Source organism: Penicillium longicatenatum (assembly GCF_028827895.1).
Source record: "Penicillium longicatenatum strain IBT 33135 chromosome Unknown contig_7_segment0_segment0, whole genome shotgun sequence".
Lineage (NCBI taxonomy): Eukaryota > Fungi > Ascomycota > Eurotiomycetes > Eurotiales > Aspergillaceae > Penicillium > Penicillium longicatenatum.
This window is the reverse complement of record NW_026643124.1, coordinates 3,392,622-3,409,108: the sequence shown is the minus strand read 5'-3', so window position 1 is coordinate 3,409,108 and position 16,487 is coordinate 3,392,622. Positions and strand designations below refer to the sequence as shown.

General features: G+C 48.5%; 9 protein-coding genes across 9 annotated transcripts; 7 read left to right on the top strand and 2 right to left on the bottom strand.

The window, feature by feature from the left end:
- Window positions 1-256: 256 nt before the first annotated feature.
- On the top strand, window positions 257-1,301 carry N7484_011524 (putative oligosaccharyltransferase subunit ribophorin II; the record flags this gene model as incomplete). The annotated part of the gene is made up of 4 exons (XM_057121911.1): window positions 257-402; window positions 468-666; window positions 722-1,006; window positions 1,062-1,301. The coding sequence occupies 4 exons, from the start codon at window positions 257-259 to the stop codon at window positions 1,299-1,301; spliced, it is 870 nt and encodes a 289-aa protein (XP_056967665.1).
- A 546-nt stretch (window positions 1,302-1,847) lies between these two features.
- N7484_011523 (uncharacterized protein) lies at window positions 1,848-2,594 on the top strand (the record flags this gene model as incomplete). The annotated part of the gene is made up of 2 exons (XM_057121910.1): window positions 1,848-2,082; window positions 2,212-2,594. 2 exons carry the CDS (start codon window positions 1,848-1,850, stop codon window positions 2,592-2,594), a joined length of 618 nt encoding a protein of 205 aa, XP_056967664.1.
- A 924-nt stretch (window positions 2,595-3,518) lies between these two features.
- Window positions 3,519-4,277, top strand: N7484_011522 (FMN-binding negative transcriptional regulator; the record flags this gene model as incomplete). Its single annotated transcript, XM_057121909.1, has 1 exon — window positions 3,519-4,277. One exon carries the CDS (start codon window positions 3,519-3,521, stop codon window positions 4,275-4,277), a length of 759 nt encoding a protein of 252 aa, XP_056967663.1.
- A 1,749-nt stretch (window positions 4,278-6,026) lies between these two features.
- On the top strand, window positions 6,027-8,716 carry N7484_011521 (Alkaline phosphatase-like alpha/beta/alpha; the record flags this gene model as incomplete). Its single annotated transcript, XM_057121908.1, has 2 exons — window positions 6,027-6,280; window positions 6,349-8,716. The coding sequence occupies 2 exons, from the start codon at window positions 6,027-6,029 to the stop codon at window positions 8,714-8,716; spliced, it is 2,622 nt and encodes an 873-aa protein (XP_056967662.1).
- A 649-nt stretch (window positions 8,717-9,365) lies between these two features.
- On the bottom strand, window positions 9,366-10,106 carry N7484_011520 (uncharacterized protein; the record flags this gene model as incomplete). The annotated part of the gene is made up of 1 exon (XM_057121907.1): window positions 9,366-10,106. One exon carries the CDS (start codon window positions 10,104-10,106, stop codon window positions 9,366-9,368), a length of 741 nt encoding a protein of 246 aa, XP_056967661.1.
- A 534-nt stretch (window positions 10,107-10,640) lies between these two features.
- N7484_011519 (amino acid transporter) lies at window positions 10,641-10,961 on the bottom strand (the record flags this gene model as incomplete). The annotated part of the gene is made up of 1 exon (XM_057121906.1): window positions 10,641-10,961. One exon carries the CDS (start codon window positions 10,959-10,961, stop codon window positions 10,641-10,643), a length of 321 nt encoding a protein of 106 aa, XP_056967660.1.
- Window positions 10,962-12,360: 1,399 nt separating this feature from the next.
- On the top strand, window positions 12,361-12,740 carry N7484_011518 (uncharacterized protein; the record flags this gene model as incomplete). Its single annotated transcript, XM_057121905.1, has 2 exons — window positions 12,361-12,363; window positions 12,414-12,740. 2 exons carry the CDS (start codon window positions 12,361-12,363, stop codon window positions 12,738-12,740), a joined length of 330 nt encoding a protein of 109 aa, XP_056967659.1.
- Window positions 12,741-13,106: 366 nt separating this feature from the next.
- N7484_011517 (uncharacterized protein) lies at window positions 13,107-13,847 on the top strand (the record flags this gene model as incomplete). Its single annotated transcript, XM_057121904.1, has 1 exon — window positions 13,107-13,847. The coding sequence occupies one exon, from the start codon at window positions 13,107-13,109 to the stop codon at window positions 13,845-13,847; it is 741 nt and encodes a 246-aa protein (XP_056967658.1).
- A 930-nt stretch (window positions 13,848-14,777) lies between these two features.
- On the top strand, window positions 14,778-15,572 carry N7484_011516 (SDR family NAD(P)-dependent oxidoreductase; the record flags this gene model as incomplete). The annotated part of the gene is made up of 1 exon (XM_057121903.1): window positions 14,778-15,572. One exon carries the CDS (start codon window positions 14,778-14,780, stop codon window positions 15,570-15,572), a length of 795 nt encoding a protein of 264 aa, XP_056967657.1.
- Window positions 15,573-16,487: the final 915 nt, after the last annotated feature.

Below are 16,487 nucleotides of genomic sequence, written 5' to 3'. Positions count from 1 at the left end.
AATCAACAGGTTTCTCAAGATTAAGCTGGTGGACTAAGTAGGTTTGCGGGGCCAGCTAGAGCAGCGAGGGCGATTCATGGGGAAGAGAGAGTTGAAGTCCCAGCAGAAAAGAAATTAGGGCTAAAGTCGATCGGCGCTTATCGGCCTCCGCCTTATTCTGCAATCTGTCAACCACCAGCTTCTCCTCCTTGCTCCTCCAACCTCCCCTCCTAAATCATTGCTTTTTCTTTATTTCTTGCTTGGAATTGTTTTCAATATGCATATGTGGCAGGCCACTGTTCAGTTCTGCCTGTTGGCATCCGCTGCTTTGCCGGCAGCTGCTGCGTCAGCTTGGGGCTTTACTGATGCCACCGTGGCAGTCCAACCTAAGGGTGCCGGAGTTAATGCTGGATTCAAAGAATCGTAAGATCAATGGCCTTTCCAGCCACTTGCAAGATTACCGGAAGCTAATGTATGACTGTCCGTAGGCTTTCCGTCTCCAAACCGCTCTCGAAACCCGTTGCGCTTGCCGGTGCCGATACATTGCGCGTCACCTTGACTACTCAGGAAGGAAGCTCCGCGAAGCGCCCACACCAAGCTTTCCTTCTGTTGAAGGATTCCCATACTGGACTGGACATCTCCTACCCCTTCACAGTCAAGGAGAACGGCAAGTCGCGGGTGGAATTGGTATGCGACCTCCAGGTCTCCGCATGGTGAGATCAAGCTAATCAAGTCGCTCTAGACCCAAAAGGACCTCCCGATCCAATTCCTCTCCCTCCCCGAGCCCATCGATGCTCGTGTGGTCATTGGTTCTTTTGGAAGCTCCCAGGCTTACGATTCTTCGATCTTCCCTCTGTCGATTGAGCGCAATCCCGATGTTCCCGTCCCCACTGTTGACGCGGAGAGATACGGCAAGCTGCCCGAGATCCACCACATCTTCAAGGATGCTGCCACCAGCCCGCCCATTGTCATTACCCTGGCCTTTGTGGCCTTAGTCGGCGCTGCTCTCCCGCTTCTGGCCGGTCTGGTAAGAAAAAAAAAAGCTGCCTTGTTGCTGATTGTCTAGCTAACTCGAAATCTAGTGGCTCCTCCTGGGTGCCAACGTCAATCATCTGTCGACTGCCTTCAAATCTGCCCCTCTCCCGCACGCCATCTTTGTTGGATCTTTGGTTGCCTTCGAGGGCATCTTCTTCCTCTACTATACTTCTTGGAATCTGTTCCAGATCCTACCTGCTGCTGCTGCTGTTGGTGCGGTCGCATTTGTGAGCGGTAGCCGCGCATTGGGCGAGGTCCAAGGCCGCCGCCTTGCAGGCCTGCGGTAAGCATCTAGACGAACGCTTCAAAAAACATAGGCTGTCTTCCCGAGCTCTTTCGACATCATCGACGTATTGAGCTCGGGTGGCATTGTATCTTAGCTGTGATGATATCCACCTCTTATTTCCGACAAAATAGGATTCTATGAATGAATTCGCTTCCAGTAGATATTAAAGTCGGTGACATAGTCCTCTGGAAATATTTACCAACTAACGTTATTACCTACGTTGTGATCATCTGCCTTTACTCTGCCTTTACAATTTGAGAGAATCAGTCCAATTGTCTGCGCCGCTCGATAATGCCTCCCCCATTATTTTACGTTCTCTAATAAATTTTCACTTGCATTCATTGCAGAATCGTGCTCCCTGTAGCAAATTTATTCTGTAGTGTCAAGGCTGGCAGATCGATAATGTTGATTGGATTTTGACGTCACTTGAGTGGCTCTGCCCCGTCCAAGCGCCAAGTCAACTCCGCGTTCTCCTCCGATCTCCCGCCGCGGAAGGCTTCACAACAATTCTCCAACCCCCGCCGAACCAAAAACACAGTATCTTCCAATGGGCTCCGCTGCTTCAAAACCTGCCCGGTCAGCTGCCGGTGCAGCGACACGGCGCCAATATCCTAAAAAGCCTGCTCCTCCACCGAGGGCACCTGCCGCACCGCCAAAGAAAACCCAAGAATCAAAACCTACACCCACACCTGCTCCCACGCCACCATCTGCTCGAGCTTCGACTCCTGCACAGGGCCCAACATATCACTCTAAGGAGCAGCCGTCTGCTACCAAATCCAATGGTAAGTGCCCGAGCGAATCTGAGATGCCCACCCAGTAGCAAGAAGAAAAAGAAAAGGAAGAAAGATACCATCCACACAATACTGCCAATTCCTTGCCTTTCTAGAATTTGACATTAACCACATATCTAGCCATCGACCTTGACGGCCGCGACCCCGACTTCGCTGCCTCCCTCCGCACAATCGGCCCCGTCGACCCATCCGGAAACTTCTCACACCCTAACCCCTTCAACCGCGGCACAGTCCAGACCGTCTTCCCTACAAGCTCGAACCCAGCCCTGCTAGTCGTCACAGCGCGCCAGCGCATCACAAAGGCTGCGCAAGAGGAGAGTCTCGCCGTTGGAAACGCCAATTTCTCAGGCCGCCAGTTCCTGGATTCATTCACCATTAGCCAGGCGCTGATGATGCGCGATCAGCAGGGTCTGCCGAGTAAGGAGATCGAGAGGACATTGAGGTTGAAGAGCGGGACTATCGATAAGCTTGGGAAAAGTGGGATTGTGTCGCGGGCAGCTTGATCTTTGAGTCCGTCACTACTGCGAGGGTTAGCTCTTAGTGCCTTGTTGGTGTTTGGTGTGGTTATGAGATGGATGGCGTTGGTTGTTTCGACCATTGCATATTGTTTCAATACATTGTATACTATCTGAATTTCTTGAATGATACTCCCTTCTACTTCATCGCGTTGTGGTATTTTGTGGAGTTTAGCTTGTCTTGCTACTCCAGGTATAAAGCGAGGCTTTTCTATTCAAGATACGAGCCACTAGCTGTACACACCAGCTTTTAATCTCTATTGCGCCACACTGCCGCGAATTCTCTCACGTAGAGATGTGTATTCGTACCTCTATCCATGGGTGATCGATCCTCGCGATTTACACGGTCGAGATATAGCGCTAGTCCTGATTAAGAAGTTGAAGTGTAAGTGGAGCAGCTCTCTTTATTGTCAACTTTTTGCTGAACAATCGAGCATTGTATGAGATTGACTTGATTATCTCAACTGTCTGCTAACAAAGCAACTTGGAGCTTGGTTGACCGGCATGGGAAATACATATGCTCTATGACACCCGAAATGACAGCCAAATTGCAATGTGTTACGCTCATTTCTTCCCCGCAACATTAAAAACCAAACCAAAGGTGTGCAAAACTGACCCACAAACTACCTGCACTGATTGGTCAATTCCAGCGCCGCGGAAGCACAGCGCGCCCTGTCGCATTAACGAACCAAATTGACTCATTCTTCTGCATGCCAATCTTCCTCCAGAGGAGAGTCGGCACCGACTACCAATCACAAATCACAAATCAGTGATGACCCATAGTTAAGCGGATGATAAGAAATCTACATAAATTTGACATGACAGCAGGAACCTTATAACTCACGACAAAACCCTATCTCGAAAGAGGCTTTGCAATCCAGATCAACTCTTGTACTACCCCAACCCTGCACGATGTATCTCCGCGGCGTCCACGCAGAAACAGCCATCCCAGTCCTCCGACAATTCATCCACGAAAACCCCCTCGGCATCCTCACAACGGCCATCAAGACCGCAGACCACGCTTTCATCCAATCTAGTCACATCCCATTCGTGCTCGATGTCCCTGATGACTCCGAAGATTCACCTGGAGTTCTGCGCGGACACATAGCGAAGCAGAACCCGCAAGCCAAGGCTCTTATGGAAGCACTCGCCGCGCAACAGGAAGCACAAGGCAAAGATACAGCTCTCGAGCTTCCCGACGAAGTACTCGTTATGTTCAACGGCCCACACCACCACTACGTCACACCCAAGTTCTACACAGAAACCAAGCCAGTTACGGGCAAGGTCGTTCCAACATGGAACTACGCTGCCGTACAGGCATACGGCAAAATACGTGTGTTCTGTAATTCCAAGTCCGAGGAGACGGGTACTTTCCTGCAGACACAGGTAGAGGATTTGTCAAAACACGCTGAGACCTCCGAGATGGGTTACACCGGTGCGGGAGGGAAGCCGACGGCGTGGAAGGTTGGTGATGCGCCAACGTCGTATGTGGATTTATTGAAGAAGAACATTATTGGCATTGAGATTCAGATTGAGCGATTGCAAGGGAAGTTTAAGATGAGTCAGGAGATGGGTCAAGGTGATCGGGAGGGGGTTATCAAGGGATTCGGGGAGTTAGGGACTGACGTCGGTGATGGCATTGCGAAGATGGTACAGGAGCGAGGGCGATGAAAGATCGACAGGACTGATTGAGGGTTGAGACTGGTATCGCATTGCTAGACAGTTAAGCCAGATGCATTTAGAAATAGACAAATACCTAAATTTGATCAGATATGATACCGCAGGGAGTGAAACGGGCGAGACAGGAACTGTATCTAACAAGAACTGCAAGCTAAAGAGTCCATGTGTGGATTAGAACCCATGACCTTAGCATCATCGGATTTAGATAATTTGAGCCGTCGTAGTACGAACTCTGGACGATAAGAACCCGATTCGAGTGAATGCTAGTTCTACTCTTTGTAGGACTCAAAGTGCGTTGCCCAATTTCCGAGGCAGGAGGAACCTTAAATAAGGTAAACAGGCCAAACAACATCCGAGTCCCTTGCACGTGACCGTCCCGTATTGGGTTTTCCCTCTCCAGCATGGGAATGCAATCAGAGTGCGATAATGCATCATCTCCTCTGCAACCTCGGTCCACAAGGCTGACCATATCCACAGGCCGATCAGACCCAATTTGTAATGCCAAGTCTCAAAGTCAAAAAAGTTAGCTGCGGGTCACTCAGGGTCCTCTTGGCCTGAGCCTCAGAGTCTAACACCCTTAACGGGAAGGAAAGCCTTCAACTTCCTGGAAAGGTGTGGTATTGTTGTATGATCCAACCCGCGCAGCGCAGTCGCGTTGTTTCAGACCCACCGCAGCGAGGATTCTCTTCAGCTCTCTTTTGCTCACCGTTAGTGGGTTGATCGCAGGGCCCACAGGAGTTGGTTCTTCATGGGGGCCCTAATGTATCAAGGGAGATCACGTCAGTGAAGCACTTTATTGCTGAGATGGATCATCCAATCCTGCCTGGCCAAGGCGCCAACATTTAAGATTCAGGATCTCTGGTATTCTCCACAGACCCACGAGCCATTTATAGAGTAGCTCTGTAGAAAAGAGCCCCGATCGCATAGAGTGACATTGGTGATTCGAGGCGATGGCGGCTTGGCCGTGGCTTTCCCCGGACTTTGCCTACCGTATGTGAGGTGTTTTCTTTGATCCCTAGGTCAGTGTGGCGATGCTAATCCCTAAAGGGGATGGAGAGAAGGAGTAGTGGGGAAAAGAGATGAATAACAGGAATAAATTAACGACAATGTCTCAGACACCGTGTTGGAATTGGTGGAGCCAAGCTTCAGGCAACAAAATATGCCAATACACCAATGATGCAGGGTCCAGAAGCTTCGCCTTACACCGCGGTTGTACAGTACAGGCCATTTGTACATTGCTGGTCCCGAGGTGAATGTGAAACGTGGGACGTTGTTTTGTTCCTCCCGTAGCATCCGTGAGCATCTCGGCCAAGGGGGAAGATCCACCCGACGGAGTGAACCGAATGGAAATAGAAAAAGAGGGTCTATGGCACTGGTATAGTGGATCTTCAAGTCAATGTTCCAGTCGCGTGCCCCAATACTCATTCCAGTCCCCATTTTCCCGGTTAATTATAACGTGCATGAACCCATTGATTGGTTGAATCGCAGGTTCCTGGTTTTACTTTGGACCTTGGATTATTTACTCCAAATCCATTAACTTTGTGCGCTTGACGACTCCATTTCCTCTTCATTTCCCTCCCATCTGACATTGGAGTGTACATTCCGGGTGCTTGGTCCCCATTCCAGTCTTTTCCTTCTTTTTTTCGAAACCTTCCATTCCACTAATTTCATCCCTGTGCTGCACATCCTCTCGACGCGCTCTTTCACCATATTTACGCCTTCAAACCATGAGCTGATACCATGGCCATCTTCTCCTTCCTCCCCCCGGTCCCACCATTCCTTTTCTCGGCTCTGGTCGTCAGCAGTCTCGCCTCGAAAGCTTTACACATCGGCCTTCATTTCCATTCGCTACCATTCCTCTACCTCGTGCTATATTCACCGACACTCATTTTACCGGAACTGCTCATCATCAGCTTTGTGCGACTATTGTTACAATATCCCGCCCCAGAGTCGCGGCTACAATGGATGTCAACATGTCTGGGTGGATTCCTCTCGTAAGTTTTCATTGGAACCGGGCCCGGACTATGAGGAACCAGAATTGAAGAACTGACCAGCCATGTAGCTTAATCACCTGGGGAGCCTCCTCCATCCAATTTGGATTCTTCATGCAGACTGGCGCGGAAGTCGCTTGGGCCGCCAGCAATAGTTTCCTTAGCGATCCCGCCGCGATGAAGATCTTGTTAAGCGGCATCTCCACTGTCTCCGCCGCAGCTACTGTCTTGGGCCTCGTGGCGTGGTTGATTCATGCCCACCTTTACAACCTGACCGGCATGGTACTACAAGGATTTCGGGATCTGATGATCGGAGCATTTAGATCACGACGCAATATACGCAACATACGCAATATACTTTCGGTCCCCAGCAAATCATGGATGGCTTCCGTGGACCTTCGATCTGCTCGACGTACAGCGCTGTTAGTCTCCGCTTTGATCTCTCTGCTCTTCTTGGAGCTCTCAAGACCTCCGATTCCCTACGATCATCTCTCTGGCGCGTTGCCTCTTACCTTACTCGATGCATTCACCAAAAAGAGCAGCACGCTGGAAGGCTGCCGCAATCCTGCCAAGCCCTTCCCTCTTTGGCCCGTGGAAAAGACCTCTCTTGTGGATCGATGGTCACGAGCTTCATGGTTGCCTCAAGATCCACCCCCAGGTTTTAGCCGATGGGATATGAATCCTAAGCAGCGGGCAGAGAAGGATAACCCCTCTTATTATCTTTGCGGGGGCGACGAAAATGCGTTCTTCGACCCCGAAGCGGATCCTCTGAAGATTTCCAACCTAGATGGTGACATTTATGAGCCCTTGCAGAAAGCCTTCCAGGAACACTCAGTGGAAATCAATAACATTGTCCTGTTAACCCTCGAAAGTGGGCGGAAAGAGATGTTTCCCATGCAGCAAGGCACACCCATGTTCGATGCCCTCATCGCTTCTCACAAGGAGAAGAACAAAGAGGCCGCGATTGACCTTTTAGTGAATATGACCCCGATTGCACAAATGTTGACTGGCGAGTATGCGACGGACAGCAAGGGCCAGAAGGTGGATCTGAGTGAGGCAAACTGGCAAGATCCGGCAGAGGAGGGTATGGGAGGACTCAATATTCGTGGAGCACTCACAGGTAGTTCTTTGACATTCAAGAGTATTCTGGGTAGTCACTGTGGTGTTCATCCTTTACCAGTCGACCTCCTAGAGGAATCCATGCTTGAAATCTACCAGCCCTGCTTACCGCAACTGCTGGAATTGTTCAATCAGAAGAAGTTGCCAAAGACTGTCGAAGCCCGGGTCAACAGCTCTCATACGTCCGAGGCATTACAAAACCAGTGGAAGTCCGTCTTCATGCAGTCCATCACAGATGACTATGATCGTCAAGATATTCTGGATGAAAACATGGGGTTCAAGCATAAGGTTGTGAAGAAGACCATGAACTCCTTCAAGTCCAAATACAAACCCAAGGGCGAGGAGATCAACTACTTTGGGTACGCCGAGACTGAATTGAAGCCATACGTCCGAGATTTGTTCTACGAGGCTGCGAATAACAAGACCCGTGTCTTCCTCTCGCACGTTACCAGCACAACACACCACCCTTGGGGAACCCCGAAATACTTCGACAAGGAGGAATATATGGGCTCTGAGGGCTCTGCCAACCACGACTTAATGAACAACTACTTGAACGCCGCTCGATTCGTTGACAACTGGCTTGGAGATATCATGAACCTTCTAGACGAGACCGGTATCGCCAACTCAACCCTGGTCGTCATCGTAGGTGATCACGGACAAGCCTTCGGAGAAGACAACAAAGATATGACCGGCACCTACGAGAATGGGCATATCAGCAACTTCCGCGTCCCCCTCGTCTTTCGCCACCCACACATGCCCCGCATCGATATCACAGCTAACGCAACCGCCCTCGCCATCATCCCCACCATTCTGGACATGCTCGTTCAGTCCCAGTCTATCGACAAAAGTGACTCCGAAATCGCTTCCGCCCTGCTCCCTGAATACCAGGGTCAATCTCTCATTCGCCCCTTCATCCCCTTCATCGAAGACAAACCGCTTCCCGACCATGACAGCCAAATTCAGAATGCGGAAGAAATCGAGGGACGCGCCCCACACAAGAATCACGAGCGCCCGCACACTCGATACGTCTGGAACTTCGGCCTTATCAACGCCGGTGGATCCATGATCTCCGTCACGGCTGCGGGCAAGCCCTACCGACTTGTTCTTCCGCTTCGCGAAGGGTTTGAGTATGTCTTTACTCACCTGGACAAGGATCCTGGTGAGTTGCGACCTCTAACGTCATGGACCCTGTCTGAACTTGTCCACGAAGTTCTTTCCAAGTACGACGAGGACGCAGCGGAGTGGCTTGAAGAAGCTGAGAAGGTTGGGAAATGGTGGACGAACGAGCAAAGGCGGATATGGGGGTACAGGGAAGCTTAAGTCGCAATAAAGCCTCCCTACCCTACTCGCCTAGATTTTTCCAGTTCCTTACGATCACTATAACGTGAAAAAAGTCGAGTTTATACCTCTTCTATTCTCATCCTTTTATCTGAGCCTTTGCATCACGCATGTTCCTTGAACTCTTTTGATTTGTTTGATGTGTCAAGATCTTGATTTATCATAACGTTGTTCATTTGAGACGGCGTTCACTGGGTGCCCGATTTGGGCTGCATTATTCCTTCCTTCCCTCTCTTACGGTGTTCCCTTTCATGTTTCTCTTGTCTTTATGTCATATTTCTACGATGTTCTTGTGTGGGCTAAGATGACACCCCGTGCTTTGTCACGAAGTTTCCCAAAAAAAGAACCAGGGTGCCAATAGTGCGATACCCTTGTACATATTAAAGTCCTTAGGACCAATCGGAGCATTGAGGACTCAGGCATAGCCTAAGTCAGATTGTGGGATTTAGGAATCCTCCGATACATAATCCAAAATTTTCACTTTCAATATTCAACAACAATTTCGAGACTGGTTTACCCAAGTGGCTGATATCCCCGACAATTTAAGTGACGTCGTTCAGCCTAGCCACTAGATTAGATAAAGATCAGCTCAAGCCTTTCACACATAGGTCTGGAACGAGAAATAATCCCATCAATTCAACAGCGCCTGAGGAAGTTGATAAAGATTCCGTGCATGCAAAACCCAATTTAGCCCGAAAAGAATAGCTACACCGGCCATGATGGGGCCAGTATAGTTCATGTTGCTTGTAGTGACCGGCAGATACTGAGGGAAACAGGTCTCAATGTCCACGACAATTATCCAGATGAAGGCGATCAAATGCACCGGACGACTAGCATTTCCTAGACGACAGTATCGATCTTGCGGAAAGGGGTCACCTTTATGACACAGCACGCACACGATCGGGATCATATAGCTGATCATTAAGCAGTTCACCCCTGCACCGATTATAGCATTCAGGGCCTTGGCTGATCCTAGCTGGGGTAGGCCAATGAGATAAGATAATATGGACACCACCACCAGGATGTGAATAGGTAACTGGCTCTCCTCGGAAAGTTGGGATAACCATCCCTGGAAAACGAAAAGGTTTTCGGTCGCCATACTCCACACCACTCGACTCATAGCCGTGAGAACGGCGACGGAGCACATTATCATTATAATGACAATCAGGATACCAATAAGCATGGACAGTGCTGTACTATGGAGAGAATCCTTCAGCAGCTGGACAAGCGGCTGTCCCCCAATGGGCGTAAGCAAAGCCTCCGGATTCGAGGCGCAGAACATCACCACCAGCGTCATAGGAATTCCCGAAAGGCCTCCGAGAATGGTTGATCCCAACATGACCTGCGGGATTTGAACTTTGGGCCTCAGCATCTCGTGCGTGAGATGAGCAGCGGAATCAAAGGCAATAATGCAAGCCAAGGTCCGGGAAGAAGTCCGAGGAAAAAGACGAAGCCATCGGATTGCCAACCAGTTTGGTTGACAAAACCCTCTGAAGACCTCTTGGGCCGATCTTTTGGGCGAGGTGCGGACTAGCAAGGAGACAATTAACAGTAACACGGTTTCGTTAATCAACAACACCATTCCACGGAGCATGTGGGTGTAAAAGCGGAAAAGGAACAGCTTCATGCCAAGAGCCACGCATACGATAGCTATAAAGCCAAGGTATTCATGATAGGCGGCGATGTGCAGAGTATTTGGTAATTGAATGACGCTGAAAAATGTATAGTGTAGCATTCAGAACTGATGCTATATATCCAAATACCCAACCTGATATCATGAAGAAGGCCGATATGTAACATAGACTTCGGGCGAGCCGAGGCGGGGCAAATTGTAATGTCCAGTATACCTGCGCTGATTATGGCGATGGTAAATATTAATCAGCTAGATAACTTTTCATGGTATGTTTCAGAGAGAAGTCTCACCAGAAGGGTGCGGGAAAGCCCCTGCCATTTCTGCCAGACTCAGACAGACAATAACCTGGAAAATAAACGCTACGCAGTATGCGAAGATATACACGGGGCTGCCGCCCACGCCGACGGACAGAATAAGGGCCGATGCGATCGCAATCGGCGTGTTCATGATGGAATACGATAGTCCCAGCGTACTCCATAGACCGAAATGCTCCTTGCGCTCGTCGATCGCATTCATAGACTGAGGCCTCTCGACCAGACTGGTTTCTGATAACCTCCCATTGCCGTGGATCTTCCTCATGTCTTTTGCTTCCATGATGTCCTTGAAATTAGGCCGATGAAACAAAGATGAGATTAATCCAGATGAGGCTGAGTGGTGTAAGTAATGGCCGATAGTAGTATTCACCAGAGCTAAAGCGGAGCTGGGTCCTACGATGGATAAAAGATAGATTACAGTCTCTTCATCCAAGACTCTAATGACTTAGCCCGATCGACCTACTCGTGCAACTTTGCATGTTGTCGTAAACTGACTAGTTAATTGAAACCTATATTGATAGGTCCAGTAGAGTGCCTTGCATGAGACTAGTATCTGCTGTGCAACGGATCAACATCTATTGATCCCGCAGTTCACTTTGAGAAACTTGAAGTATTACTTGTGAAGAAGTACTGAGTAACCCGAAACTTTAGTATAAAACCCCCTATCATTTTCTTTTCGTAAACATGATTTCCGGGTTGCTAAACTCGTGCGGTAACCTATTTGATGGAGTGTTGCTAACTAAAACTCTGCTAGCTACAGGGGCAGTGAAACCATCGGTGCATCGAGTTGTGAGCGAGACGCCCTTCTTCGTTTCTCAAGCCTTGGAGGGAAATGTAATACATCAATCAGATCCATCGAAGGCTGCTGCATGGCCTCCACGGAGATGGTCCAGAAGTCGACACATTTCTATTTTCACAAGAAAACCCAGATGAATCGTAGTTAGCGCCGAGTTGTTATCGGGATTATCTAAATATAGAGAGATTGAGGCCTTGGTAGGCTGGTGGTAGGTTGAAAGAAGCCATTCAATATTTGCCAGCGACCAAGGGTGAACGTATCCCCTAAGTGGGCAATCACTGAACGCTCGGTATGCAATGCATATCTCATCAAAAATAGCCTCAATCTCATATGAATGTCACCTCACACAGGGAACGGAAATAATGGTCTGAAGCATATTGAAGAATAGTTTCATTACTTGATTGTGTACTGATTGGATGTTTCCAAATCAAAAAAGAAATAAACTGGATCTGACATTATCCATATATCGTACTGAAATTGATCGCATTTGATACAGGATTCAGCGTGATTTACTCGTGGCACAGTGACTATCATCAAGATGGGGCTCAAGGAGCGATGACTGGATGCGTGGCCGACCGCCTAAAATTAAAGTGTTTCGCGTCGCCCGTGGCGCCGTCGGTGAGCGCTACATTGATTGGATAACAGTATCGCATTTGCCCCCGCGCGGCTTTTCATCACATGGCGTTGACAACCAAAGCGGGGATATTGCTCTTTTGTATTAAATCACTCTCATTTTTCATTGTTTGAAATAATTGCTGAGCCCCTTATGTAAGAGCGACCAAGCGCTTCATGCTTCTGAAAGATTAGCATCTCTATTTTGTCAACCCCTCATTTCCCCTCCCTCCACTCCGCAACAGAACAGTCGGTTGCAGCTCCGCAAAACATGGTGAGCCCAGTGCATCAATTTGAATTCAATTTGGCTAATATTCCCTTTAGGCTAAGCCAACACTGGAGGGTCTTCCCACCGAGCTCAAAATTCTCATTCCATCTCAAGCGCCGGACGGCGATGCTCTCAAATCCCTCGTGCTTGCATCTCCCGGATACCACCAGGCGTATCTTGCAGTGAGACATGAAATACTTCGATGTCTTGTCGAATGGCAATACGCTGGATTTCTTGACTTGGCAGAGGCTCTCACTGCCGTGCGGTCCAAAGGCGTACATTTCGCCTACAAGAGACAAGACGCGATTACCTTGCTGGATAAATGGCGCCGCAGAAATGAGATTCGTGAGCTCAGTCAATATTCATTGTACCAGTGCTCCTAAAATGAAGTAGATGAGCCTGGTAGCCTGGAGGAAATCATAAAGCTCCTGCATTTTCACAAAATGCTGTGCTTCTTTCTCGAAGACTATTCTATCAACGCGCCGCGACCCCCATGGATTCAACATGATCAATGGGAGAAGGAATACCTGCCTTTGTGTCTATCACCTTCCGAGAAGCACCGCTTCCTTAGGGCAATGTGTCGATTACAAATTCGGAAAAATATATTTGGAGACACAGTATGGTGTTTCGGACTCGTACGTTGTGACTTTTGTAGGGACGACCCGCGTTGCGAAAGATGTCGGGCTATTCCAAACGACCTACCTCCCACCAAATGGAGAGATGCTCCCGGGTGCGACTCATGTCATAACATGAAAGACTGGCAATTAGAGGAGGCGGACGAGTTGACAGATGATTTCCACTCTTGGGATATTAACCAGATGGCGTACCGGCTCTTCTATGGTACCATGCCTCCCTGGGAATACGAAGAAATGGGAGGCTTATTTTACTACCACATTGCCAAAATCGAGTCTGTCTCCAAGGAGATGAAAGAAGACTTACGAGATCTAAGTAAGAGTACGCCATGCGATTACTTTTGGGACATTCTTCCCATAGAGCAGCGGCCACCTGGGGCAGGAATTGAGGTCGAACATGACCTTGTTATCTTCGACGAACAGCATTCAATCGGACTAGCAGGACTAGGACCCGAATTTCTATATCGCATTGTACATTTGGATCGGCTATCTCGACGTAATTTCCTTTGCAATAATGCCAGGCCCTGCTACACGCCATTTATTGGACTCGAGTTGGGACTTTCATGGGACAAAAGGTTCCCATTTATTGAACCAGCGGATCGGCATGACACCCCAAACTTCGAACAATTCTGGTCCACTCTCTCGACCCTTGAACAGCCCACCGTGGGCTGGAAGAGAGCATGGGTATTGCCCCACAACAAAGAAGACATATTAGAGGATGCCTTAGACTACGACCGCAAACATGAGCAGGACTGGGAATGGGGTTATGCTTTGTGGGATGAGAAGAGATTGGAAGATTGGAAAGCGCCATTGCTAGTAGAGAACGCCGAGGTTGGTGAAGTCCCTGAGAGTGATTGAGGATATTACAACATAGTACCTGATCATCATCGTCGAGTATCGAGCAAGGTCAAATCAAGGACTCGCTATTCCTATTTCCTGTCAATTAGCATATTTTCTTCTACCTTTGCTCGTCGATGTTATATTAAACGACGTATTTGATTTTGGCACCGATATAAAGAACAAGCTTTTATTACTGGGCACTTGTATGCTCATCATTCACAATAGACGTCTGCCAAAGTCGTCGATTGTATTCCAAAACATGCCCGTTGCTCATACTCATACCTTCTGCTCCATGGATCTCATAATAATCACAAACAACACTTCGTCAATCTCAGGAAGTCAGCATGCTGGTTCATAATTGACCACTTTAGCAGCTTTCACATGCCGCCTGGCATCATCCCCAATATGACATGTGTCTAATTCTATAGATCCTCAAGATGTCAAGATTAACTTATATACGCTCCTACGACAAAGATAACCAAATGATATCTTTTAGATCAATTGTGCTACTTCTACCTATCTATGCATAGACCAATTGAACGTAAATCGATGAATGTCGCATTTTCAAGAAAGATTAGATAATCTCTTCAGCCATCCTTAATTGAGCCATGGAATGGAAATACAGACTAGCTGAAAAAACAGAGACACCCAATTTGTCGGACCATGTTGCTGTTTTGAGTCCTCGGGTCCAAAGAAATTAATTTCGACCCATGGCGGACCCGATATGCATGTTTCTTAAATCCGTTTAAAGCCGGTTGAATATTATATCCGTTAAACACCGTTTTGTCCTCTGGAAAATACTCCGAGAGGGATAAATGAAAGTATAGATAGTCTGTCGAGTCTATATACTCGACAAATATCCCTGAAAACTTGAACATAGTCGTCGGGAACTGGCCACGATCATACATCTCCTTCGCCTTCAGAAACACCTCATCTGTTCTTCAAAAAATGCCCCAGCAAAAGTTCAACAAGCTTGCTCGCACCCGTATTCTGATCATTGGTGGAACATCTGGTATCGGCTTTAGTGTCGCTGAAGGATCACTTGAATACGGCGCCTCAGTCGTGATCGCATCTTCCAGTCCCGAAAAAGTTGAGAAAGCGGTGTCACGTCTCCGCGATTCCTACCCTGACCTTTCAACCTGCATCTCCGGCCAAGCTTGTGACTTATACAATACCTCCACCGTGGAATCCAGCCTCGACTCACTTTTGGCATTCGCAACCAAGGACGGCAAGAAGATCGACCACATCGTCAACACGGCCGGCAGCCCTGGAACGTACCCGCCACTTTCTGAAATCACGCCTGAGCAAGTCGGAGGTGGGAGCTCGCGGCTGGCGGGTACATTAATGTTGGCCAAACATGCACCCGCATATATGGAAGTCGGGCCTCAGGCGAGCATCACACTTACTACCGGAAGTTTGTTATTCAAGCCATTCGAGAGATATGTTACCGGGATCGGATTGAGCGGTGCAATCGATGCGACGGCACGTGCACTTTCAATCTCGCTTGCGCCACTACGCGTGAATGTGGTGGCTCCTGGTTCGGTTGACACTGAACTGTTGCAGTCAATGGCGAGTGGAGATGAAGCAGTTCAGAAGGCCACATACCAGTTATTCAAAGACATGACATTGCTGGGCGTTCTTGCCCGGCCGGAGGACACGGCGGAGTCGTATCTGTATCTTATGAAGGATCGATTCATTACGGGGCAGACGATTTTGACCGATGGTGGCAGGCTTCTTAAGTAGTAGCGCCTTTGTGCATAGGTGAGCTGCTATACATGCAATTAGACCAAGACTCCTAACTACTCAGGGTAATGTGTCACTTGTATCCAATTGAACTGGCTTGAAACGGGTAGCGGTGACGAAACCTGAATAGTTATAGATTGATTGATACTCGAAACGCAATTTTGCCTTTCGGCTAACATCGCGGCCAAATTCATCGGTATGCCAGCGCAATATCCTCAGCCCAGTCCTCTAGTCCATTTGCGTAGCTCTGATAACTCTCTTTTTGGACATCGCCTCCAGCAAATTTCTTCTTGGGAAGGTCTGAATGTCTCCCCCGAAATCAAAGTTGTGTGTACCAAGTTAGAATATAAGTGTGACCCATCAACGTTGAAGGGATTTTCCAAAGATCAGCAGCTTACGTCTCCTGTGCTACGAGAAAACTATTGAGGTACCCCAAACCCCCTTACAACTTCCCTCGATCATCAGGCAATAGATTCCAGATGACAGTCCAAGTTTCCACCAAGCAATTCTCCACAAAGTGCTACCCAGTCCCGATCCGAATCTCAAGTAATTTGGGTAGCACATGGAGGCGCATTACCAGCTATCTTACTCCAAATTTTTTCTTGACGAAGTTGCCGCGCAGAAATCCAGAATTGAGATATCACATGACACTTGCGTTGGATTGGTGATGTCCCCACTGATCACTGAATACCGTATTTGGGAGGTAAGAAAGAAACAGGAAGAAGAAAAGGGAAAGCGAGGTCAGCATAATTGAGGGGTGTAGGCTGTCTTGAATAGCGGCGGATACCAGAAAAAGCCTATGGATATGTCACGACTGCATTAGATAGAAATGACGCCCATTAGGATTTGACGGGTGTGAATTTAGAGGGTCACCTGGACAGAAGTAAGAGAGGAACGAGTGGCCGAGGCACAAAC